The sequence below is a fragment of the Amblyomma americanum genome, chromosome 6 (assembly GCF_052857255.1).
Source record: "Amblyomma americanum isolate KBUSLIRL-KWMA chromosome 6, ASM5285725v1, whole genome shotgun sequence".
In the NCBI taxonomy this organism is placed as follows: domain Eukaryota; kingdom Metazoa; phylum Arthropoda; class Arachnida; order Ixodida; family Ixodidae; genus Amblyomma; species Amblyomma americanum.
The window spans coordinates 58,967,214-58,978,127 of NC_135502.1; the positions used below are offsets into that span (position 1 = coordinate 58,967,214).

Genomic DNA, 10,914 nt, shown 5'->3' on the forward strand with positions numbered 1-10,914 from the left:
GCATCACCGGGACACAACATCATGGCGTAGCTGTGTGAGGTGGACCGTAGTAGAAAGTACTTAACGGAGGAGAGATGCAGAACAGATCAAAAGGGAAGCTCAGCAGAAAAATGACAGGCAGAGTAAAATTTGCTTTCGTATTGGCTACATGGCTAGTAGCTATAGATTCAAGATTCGGTGCATGTTGGTTCTGTTAAAAAATTGAAGCAAATATGTTTTTGTCTTCATCTCGAAAAACTCAAGATGTCATTTCTTGTTATATTTGAACAATTATTGGATAAACAAGAAAAGAAATGAGGCTGTCTTTTTCTATCTTCAGCTACACATAGAGATGCAAAACTACTGAATCAAAATGGTACGCAGGAAGTATGCAGGAAGCATAAAGCAGGGCAAATATTCTAATTCTGACCTCTCGAGAGACTCGCAAGCATTCTTTGATTGGTTGAAGCAGCGGAAGCAGTTGCAGCACTTGCATCGTCTGCATCTGCGGGTAAAAAGCCTGAACGGTGCCACAGTAAACTGTTTATATAAAAAACAAAATGCAGTAACCTTGGAAACAAAACTCTGCGCCAATGGAATCCACACCATCCCACTCAAACAATGTCTGGAAATATAATCACGTATACCTCACTATTTTCAAGGCTGGTCCGACGACACTTTGCAGTGCAGCTGAGCAGCACATCCGCTTCCGCTGCCTCAGCCAATTGTTGAGCACCTCAAAGGATCAATACCACGAGAAATCGAAGTGTGAACATGGGCCCAGGGAACCAATTTTGTTCTGCAGCCGAGCTATTAAATGCCATCTAGTGCTTAAAAATTGCCCAAGCTTACGTTCACTTTGTTCCTGAAGGATATCAGCGTCGTCCTCCTCGGTCCTGGTGTCAGCATCGCTGATATCTGCAAAACAGAAAAAAAAATCACTGCTCCTATAGCCAAAAGCGCTGAAATTGCACATCTTGCAGTCCAAAGATTGTAAGATGCCATCCCATCCCACTGCACAACATAGGCCCTCTATCTCCAATCACCTCTTCTTTGCAACTAGCATGCCTACCCTGTTACCAGCAAACTTCCTTGCTTCGTTACTGCAACAGACTCTCTACTAACTTTAACTACTTGTGCCTTGCCTTGACAGTCACTCAAAGACACCATGCTATATATTGCATGTTTCACCCATGTCTATTTCCTGCTCTTAATGAACTGAGATAGCATTAATTCATGTTCTCTCATACACAATGTTCTTGTGTCCTTTTTACATTACACTTATTGTTTTTTCCTTCACTCATTGTACAGCCCTTCATTATTTTTTAGTTTATTTGTTAGCTTCCAAGTTTCAGCCCCGCAGGCAAACACTAGCAAGAAGTGTTGAACTTTCCTTTTGGCGATATCAGCCTTTCAACACTGTCTATACCTCATCAGTATATAACGCCACCGTGGTGGCTCAGTGCTCATGGTGCTGGGCTGCTGAGCCCAAAGACGTGGGTTTGATTCCTGCCGCGGCAAATGCATTTCAATGGAGGCGAAATGCTAGAGGCCCGTGTACTATGTCAGTGCAGTGAAATTTGGATGAGATTAACCATGTCTCATGAAAGCACAATAATAATCTATGCCAAAGAAAATGTGCTCTTAAGAGTTCGCTTTTAAGGGGAACTGTGCTGAGGCACACAAATTTTAAGCCACTGCATTTTCAAAGCTGTTGGTGCGTACTGCAGTCAATGAAAACGTGCACTAGGAGCAAAGAGCATTTCATGTTAGGGACATGTGCAGGGCACCTTGGTTATTTGTCAAATACATCTGCACAGTTACATGATTGCATGATAAAAAAAATTAAGTCAGCCCCGCTGCATGCCCAGTGGATTTGTCAAGGAACAAATTCAGTTGTCAGCTTATTGAGGCTCTTTACTGGAAAAAAGAATTTTTGTGTGTCTCGCTCAAGAGTACCTGTGTGCACTCGTTATCAGCAGTGCCGCATTTGTCCTTACGATTATACGTTTTCTGGAATCGATTTTTTTTTGTTTACATAGCATTTAATGTAGGACTAATATCTTGTTGCGGGCTAGTTGGTGAATCATCATGGACAGCGACAGCGCGAAGCAACTAGTTCGAAAGAGAGACGAGATCAGCGCTTGTCGTGTGTTCTCGTGTCTCTCTTTCGTCCTTGTTCCTTAGCGCTGCCGCTTTCCAGGGGGTTGTAAATGATCACGCTATTAGAAATGCGAAAGCTGATTGAAACTGCGTTAACCGCTCTACGTTGCGGCATTCAAATCAGCGCTCACCATAACAACGCAGCACCGAGTCGCCGACTTCGGCGCTGCTGACATGCTACATCACATAAAAGTAAACGAGCGTGAAAACACATTTGGGTGTATACTTGCCTAGCTGCGAGTTGTCGCCGTAGTCTGGTGGGACATCTTGCGAGTCCACGCCGTACTCGCGAGCCTGCACCATCGGCCTGTGGCTGAGAAGCGCGCTCATGTGGTCATACCACTTCCAAGCCGACGGTGCAGCTCCACTTCTCTCTTGCTCCAACCGTTCCTGTCACACAAGACAGAATTGTGCTGCAACGTCGTATCATTCCGTATGGGTGTCGAAATTCGGCTGAGGGAATGTTTATACTCACGGCCGTGAATCGCTTCTTCAAATTCTTCCAGCAGTTCCGCAACTGCTGCCACGTCCAGTGGTAGCCGAGATTGGCCATTTCGGCCTGCAGGTCTTTGAAAACATCTTGATTGCGCTGCCGTCTGCTGTCCAGCGCCTCGCTCACTTTTTTCTCACTGATCAGCGCTAAAAAACATTCTACTTCCCGGTCGGTCCAAGAAGCTCGGGTGGAAACAGCGCGGGGACCGACGGTGGCTGCCATTTTGGTCGACTGGTCACATGACCGAAATCTTTCCCAGAGTTCCCCGTTACCCGACTCCCTGACCCGACTGCGTATACATGGTTTTTGGAAAGGCGGGTCAGGCGAGTTAACCTACCCCCTGCAGGCGAGTTAACTCGACTCGCTCTGCCGCTTATTTTACTCGACCCGACAGCGTCTACATGAACCCGGCAACTGGTTTTTTACCCGACAAGCTAACTCTACTCGACTCTATCGGGTTCATGTAGACAGGGCTTCTTACGCACTCCCAACAGATCCTCTTAAGACGCCTCCAGACCCGCTCTCTGTCATCCCCTCAGCTGTTATTCGACTATTGTGACACGTCCCCCGCATGCTCCCTATGCGGTGACCCCCATGCCACACTCTCCCATATCCTTTTAGGCTGCCCTGCTGACCCTCACCCGCGGGGACAGCACGCCATCTCGAGCTGGGGGGGACTGGGAGGTCCTGCTCACGTCTGCAGACCCGACATCGCAGCTTGCTGCGGTGACTCGGGCTGCCGACGTCATGTTCCAGCATGACCTACTTGATGCAGTGCGGGACCGCGCAGTGGCCCAGGGACACAAGAGGGTCTAAAACTCACTTGCGAAATAGTTTTTCCGTCTGTCTATGTGGCAAAGGATGAACTCTGCCTAATACGAAGGTACCTGTTCTCAGACGTCGCTGAGAGAAGATGGTTAATGGGGGTTTAACGTCCCAAAACGACTCAGGCCATGAAGGACGCCGCGATGGAGGGGTACGGATAATTTCGACCATCTGGGGTTCTTTAACGTGCACTGACATCGCACAGTACACGGGCCTCTAGAATTTCGCCTCCATCGAAATTCGACCGCCGCAGCCGGGATCGAACCCGCGTCTTTCGGACCAGCAGCTGAGCGCCGTAACCACTCAGCCACCGCGGCGGCTATCGCTGAGAGAAGAGATCGCAGCTGTCATTGCCTGTGTTGTGCTGGCAACAGCGCGATGTCTCGTAGCACGTAGTAATCGTTGTCATTTTCCTTTCTTGCGCTAACGACGGCATTCTTCTTTCCTCCTTTCTTGGCACGTTTTCGCCCCTTCATTCCTTCATTCACAAGGAAGCTGTGCTGTCGACACTGAGTTAGACAATTACCGGCCTTTCCCCTTTTCTGGATCCTCTCTCCCTCCTCTCCTGCTACTTTCGCCCTCTCCCCGTTAGAACCCGCTTTTGAAGATAGCTTCTCAGCGAAGTTTGGCTGGATAGAGCGGAAAATGCCGCGCCTAAATGCTACCGCGTCCAAATGTGCATCAAAGCGAGTTTTCGTTTGTGGTTGTACACTCCGCACAAAGGGTGCGTGTATGCCTTTTCTGTGAAGTAAGGTTTCCTTACGATGCACTCACGTTTGTATGTTGTAGAGTAAGCCAAAGCGGGCAATAATCTTTTTAAGTGGAATATTTCTGGTAGAAGTTGCTAGCGGAAAAAGAACACCTAACACGAACTAACTAAAAAAATACTATTTTTTACATATTTCCAAAAGTCTGCGATGAAACAGCCAGTACGGTCTCTTCAATGACAGCGAATAACTATGCCTATACGAGCGGAAGGCTTTGTTCTAAGCACCGCCACCGCGCGACGACGGAAGCAAACTCAGCGCTGCAGATACAATTCAGAAGCAGGTGGTTGCACCTGCTGCAGCAGCCGGGCCAGGAAGAGGACGCGGAAACACACGAAGATGTCCTTCGCCCCCGCACGTCGCGCGAGGAATGCGCATAACACGACCGCGCCCTTGCTATAATGTCGCGAGAAGGACAGTTCACCAGTAACGCTTCCGTCGTTGTCAGCGTCGTTCTCACCGTTGACGACAACGCCGTTTTGCGCGGCAACGAATTCCACGGAAAAACGCAGGTACACCCGTCCATCGAGAGCAAAGATATGAAAAAATAAAACGAACAAAACAATGAAACAAGTGGAGACATAGCAGCAGCAGCGGCTGCAGCAATCCGTTCGTTCAAAGCTCGCTCTTCGCGACAGTCGCTAGACCGGTGCGCGTGGCTGTATATATTCTGGACCGATGCAAATTTATGTCGGAGAGTTGTTTTACATCCAATTACATGCTGCGCAGCGTGTCCTGTACGCATGCATAATTGATATGTCGTTCCAGGCTTGAGAGGGAGGGGGGTGAAGACAAGAGCTCACCCTGTCTGACCACGTTCCCACTTCTCCCTCCTCCTTTTTCAACTGATCCCTTTTGCTTAGATATATATCTCGCGCTCTGTGTATGTGCTATTTTTGTTCCTTATATTAAGCGCCCACGAATCGCAAAGCGGCACGTGCTCGGAGGCGCTCATGTACGAAACGCAAGCCACCGCGTGCGGCTGCCGCTTTCGTTTTCTGCAACACTCGGCGCAGGAAAGACATAGCTACGGAGACAAGAAAAAAAAAACGAACACAACAAACAGCAACAGCGGGGAAATGCTTTGTCACGCTTTCAATTAAACGGGAAGAGGAATTTAAAAAAGCGGGTTCGGAAGAATTTGAGAGAAAAAACGGGAAAAACAGCGCATCTCTCCTCCCTACTTTTTTTTTTTTTTGCCGCCAAAAATGTTGGCGGCCGTACGACCCAATAATTTCTGCAAAACGAGAAAGAGAAAAAGGGAGGGGAGAGAAGGACAACCGAAGCAAGCAGAGAGGAAGAAAACTCGAGCAGATATTTGGTTTTTAAAGCAGACGCACATTTCCTTAAAACGCCGAATAAACTCGCTGGCGATTGCATGTCCTCCTCGTCGACCGCCGGGTAGAACGATTGGGGCTGAGTTTTTTCTGTTTTTTTTTCTCCCTACTTCATTTCGTATACGACCGCCAAAATACCGAGGACGAATGCCTTAAAAAATACTCCCCCCCCCCCTTTTTTTTTTGCTACTCTGTGAATGTGCGTGTTGTAGTATATGCTGGCCCACGTAGAAAAAAAAAATTGGAACCCTAACGACGCTTAATTTGATGGGGTAACTGTAAACATTCTCATTGTACACGCACGCGATGTTTTTCTCCGCACTGCTATGAGTTGGATTCAATTTTAGCGTTTTGGGTGATGGGCCCACCTACAGAAACATTTTTCAATTTTTGAGCACGCGATTGAGACGCTTTGTTTCTCGTAACATCTTTTTTTTTCGCTTTTGCTGTAAACGAATGGGGGAAGTAAGTGAGGTTCGCACCGGAGTCTGAAGCTCATTATACGCTTGCACGAGTCCCCAAGATATGTTCCGGGGTTCCGGTGTGCGCGTTTCCTGTACCAAGTGAAACCCCCTAGCGCTGACACAGCATTTTGGGCTGATATTGCAGGTCATGCTTAGGGCCAATAATTTTTTATTTTGTTTTTCACACTCTTTCTTGCGCGTCATAATGGTTTATTCTTTCTTAACCACAGTCCTGTCGCATTTATAGGCCTTTTTCACTCCGGCGTAAATTAGCTGCTCCGCACAAAGTTCCAATAAAGCAATCGTAATTGTTTATTTTCAATACACGTTCACAGGAAAAATCGCCTTGGAGAAACCTGGAGGTGATAATCTTTATTTAATCTCTTAATTTCAAGGAAGAAGATCGCGGTGTGACGGAATTCAAGCCACGGTGTGAAAGTTTGAGAAGGTTGTATACTTCTTTTCTGCAAAGTATGCTGTTTCCAAGAAGGGTTTTTGGGTAAAATGTGCATGCAACTTGTCGCTTAGCCCCCTTCAGCAATGAAGACACAGATTACTGCACGGAATTGTGCCTGACATAGATGTTGCGCCAGGATATGACTGCCTTGAAGTACGGTCGCGGTATGGGGAGCTATATTTTTTTAAACCATGAAATACTTTTAGATACCATTCTCGGCAAATATTATCCGGAAACTGCGGTGAACCTGAGACCGAACGAGGAGACGAACATGATGACTAACCTGAAGCCGAGCATAAAGCCGAACATTCCTGAATTTCTCCGTCCGAATGGCGTCCAGTAGAAAAAGATCTTCGCCATGCTGCCGCCCCTGGTGGGATTCGAATCAGCGGTGGCGTAAACACAGCAGCTTATTTTTCCGGTGTCCGAAACCATTCTGCCACCGCCCATGCAGGCTCCAGGCAATATATTCGAAGGGTACCCTCTCGCGCTGCGTACGTGTCCCGATTCATCTTCTTCGGAACGTTCGGCGCCAGTAGCACTGCCGCCGCGGCTGTGCAGAGGGTCGGTGAGTCAAGAAGTAGAAACGCCGCGCAAAAAGGTGAGAAGGCTGCCGTGGCTTCCTTCTCACCTTCTTGCGCGGCTACGCAGAGCTGCCTTTGAAGACAGCCAAGCACGTCTTTAGGGCCGAAAAGGATGGGCGAACGGTTTACCCTATCAAACAGCAAAAGCAGGGACGATAGCTGAACTCACTGCCCAGCACAAAAAAGGGAGAAGCGGCTCAACGCAATGGCACGCAAAACACTAAAAGCGCTAAAGGAAAGTAAGCACGCAGTCGACCTAAGAAAACTGGCCGATCACGGAGGCTCCTCAAACCGCGAAAGTAGCCAGGAAGGCCACGCGCACTGCCTATAGCTTGCTTGAAAAACAGAAGCGGACAAAGGCGGATGTTTACAATCAGCAGCCAAATAGGTCTTGCCCAGTGCCGACGCGTGCAGTTACCGCCATTTATTGACCGTCCCAGGATGCGCTACGCCTTTCTGCAATGCATACACAGGAATATCGATTTCATGCTTACGACCATTCCTGACAACAATATCGTCTATAAATGTTTTGTTCCTTTGCGCTCTATGAACTTTTTTTTTCTGCTTAGCACTCAATGAATTGGTAACGCACTTATTTACTTAGCCAACAGGTGTTTATTTCATCACTAGGTCACAGACGACTGTTGGAGTCTAAATAACGTACCTGGGTGTTTGCCTATTCCGTATGGTTTCTAATAAAACGACCGCAACCCATTCCTATGCACGTGCACAAGACACAATATTTTTGTTCAAGTCACATAAAATATTTCTATCTCCATTTTTACTCGGTGCTTCCTTGTTCCATATGCGTAACTGCTATGGTTTAAAAGCATGTGACGGTGTCACTATCGCGGAATATCGCAGATAATCGCTGCCGATTTGGGTGCTTGGAGATTCTAGACCGTTGACGCCGTTTCTCCGTATAGCCGTTTCTCGGTAGCTTACAAATACGATATATCTGTGTCCGCGCATACCACTTACAGGCTTTGTTTGTAGGGTATTTTAGGTACCTTGAACAAGACTTCACTGAACGGTAGGAAGCTTCAGTCCCTCTCACCGCTTTTTTCCCCTTTTATTCCACGTGCTGTCGAAACTCTTGTTTCTCGAATTTTGCATGACAAACGAGCTCAACTCTCCGCCAGTGAACAATAACTATAGTTTGCTGGTCTCAACGCCGTTGTTTGTATGCCACTTCTATGTTAAGGGCCGTTCTGTCACATCGACCAGTGCGCAACGACTGAGGTCACCTGAGCTTGGCAGATATACTTGTGCCCCCATTTCTGGGTGTTCACACTTTTATGCAGTCAAGTAGTGGTGTTTATGGTGACATTATATTCCCCCACAAACTACCCCTCTTACGCAATGATTCTAACAAGTATTAAAATAAGCAACGAAACCAACTGACAACTTTGAAGACTGATGCATGACATGTTAGAACAGAAGAGAGGTGACTTCTGAATCACAAACGCGAACATCGATAGGAAGAAAAAGTTGTTGTAGATATCGTCCCCTGACAGACGTTTGGACAAGGCGGCTTGTCGCACAGACGATCACAAGCCATCTGGTCGAAACTCATGGTCAGCGAACTGGAGGTTTCGGCCCTCTCCTTATTCGAGTACGTAAGCTATATACTACGAGACTTTTTAATGCGTCTGTCAGGCACGAAGCTTGTTTTCAAATACTCCGCTTAGTTTTGCGCTTGGAAGGTAGAAAGCAGCGAAGAAAACTTTAAACATTTGCTGATATACTGTAACGGTATACATCCAGACATCGCGGGTGGCATGGTCGGCTTTTCGCTAGCTCACGGTTTCAGGGATAGTGAAAGCAAAATTAACACATCTATAGTAGAGACGAGCAAGGTAAGACTAGAGCAATGGTGGCGTAAAAGCAAAATGAGAAACAAAGGTACGAACAGTCACAAAAATTAAAATAACACAGCTTAGACTATGGGAAGGAAAAGCTTAGAATGACAAGGATCATAACAGGGCTAAGGTTTTATAAAAAGGACGAATTAAATAAAACCGCCCCTTAAATTACTAGACAAGGTCGTGTTTGCTGTCGTCTCGATTCAAAGGGGATATCAATGAAGTATATTCATCCATCCATAGAGTCAGGTCTGTCTGCCCATTAGCCTCATCTTACGCGACACGCGATCCCGGGCATTGTTGCTGCAGTGCGTGGTTTCTGCACACTGTACTCGGTCGGATATAGCAGTCCCAAATAGGAGAGGTTGTGGCGAGGCAGAGCTGTGCATTCGTGCGAAACGCCTAACTGTCAGCTCCTGTGCAGAGTTCTGCACCAGCTACACCTTTCTCTGCCCAAGCACTGAACATACAAGCCGAAGTCTATATATAGTTAAGACTGAACATTTTGCCACTCTTTGCATCATTGCTTTCTCCCTATCTGTACCCTCCCCCTCCACTGTCAACCGGGCTTTACGATTCCCAGGGCCCGTTTCTCTGATGATACTCCGAACTGCCTTTTTCCGTACGAGTTAGCCGTGCTGTTTGATTAAGTTCGCACTCCTCATCCTCGATCGCATATTGAAAAGCAGATGCGCTTTCACTATCGCGTTCGTCGTAATTGCTTGCAGTGTAGCCTAAATAAGGAAAGCAAACATTCGCCTTCGGTAAACAAAAAAATCGGGAGGCTTTCGGCGGAAAAATAAAACGGGGGAAATTAGAAGGCGCATTCAGAGAAGACAAGCTTGAGTCGCGAATAAAATGGTCCGCTTTGCATAGCTTGTTTCCGAGAGCCTCCTTTCCATCCCAGCTTGTGTATTCGGAAAGGGAGAATTTTCCTCCAAATAGCGCGCGCGCACACACACTCTCTCCCAGGCCTCGTCGAATCCATTAATCTTTACCAAATTTGTTTAACTTTCTTAATCGCCCGTCCCGCGGGACAGACGCACGCGGTAAGTGCCCGCGCGCCGGGAGCCGGTCTTTCGCTCCCGCATGCAGCGAATCCCGCCCGATAAAGGAGTTCATAAATGGAACTCGGATTCGGTTGTGAGGCCGGCTTCGCAATTACCTGCGCCTGCACGAGAGATCGCGGGGAAGGAAAGAAGGAGGGAGAGAGTGCATTTTCCCGGGTGAAGCAAGACGAATCGCTGCGTCTCGCTCTCGAAATGCAGTCGTTGTTTGCGCAGTTGATAGCTCGCCGCCTGATTGAAATTCATCGGCGAGCGCGCGTGCCGCTTATCAAATTCAGCGGAGCCGCGCACCGCTTTCTGGGTTTACCGCTGAGACGCTCGGGCGTCCTCGTTGCGCCGTCTTTCGAAAAGCAACTTCTTTTTTGCTGTTGCGTGTCAGCCTTTCTGCGCTAGTTGGTGTGCAGTGGAGTGCAGATCGACAGATGATGCTACCTGTATAGGGTAGACCGCGAGCGCCTTCGCTCAGAGTTTTGAGAACTGCCAATTTTGAGTGCTCACTCACCCTTTTTCCTACCAATCCAGGCCGTGTCACTCACTAGTGGTTATTGTCTTCCGGTGGCGTCGAGATTGGCTTAAAGTTTTGAGCTGCAGTTAATAATCACCATCGTTACCGTCATTATCATTATCAGCTAGGCTATGCATTAATCTAAACACGAATACGCTTATATAGAGTTTTTAAAAATTGATGGTGGTTTAGCTCTGGTTAAATCTGAAGTGACGCGATAGCTACAGCTGGCCGAGTGGAACTTGCTCAGTTGAATTGCAAAGTCGGTCTTTCGCCGCTCCCTTTCGCTGGGCGCTCCTTCATCTTCGTCCCACTTGACACGGCGCATGCGCACAGCTGTGGTAGCTCGGTTTGACCGGCGCGCCGCGCCGCCGGCAGCAGCAGCTGACGAACCACGTGATCAACCAC

The 10,914-nt window shown here is 47.8% G+C and overlaps 1 protein-coding gene across 1 annotated transcript; it reads right to left on the reverse strand.

The window, feature by feature from the left end:
* Positions 1 to 35: 35 nt before the first annotated feature.
* On the reverse strand, positions 36 to 3,093 carry LOC144094732 (uncharacterized). The gene is made up of 3 exons (XM_077628641.1): positions 2,618 to 3,093; positions 2,373 to 2,532; positions 36 to 897 (listed from the first exon to the last, which is right to left on the reverse strand). The coding sequence occupies exons 1-3, from the start codon at positions 2,855 to 2,857 to the stop codon at positions 725 to 727; spliced, it is 573 nt and encodes a 190-aa protein (XP_077484767.1). The 5' UTR covers positions 2,858 to 3,093; the 3' UTR covers positions 36 to 724.
* Between the last annotated feature and the right edge of the window lie 7,821 nt (positions 3,094 to 10,914).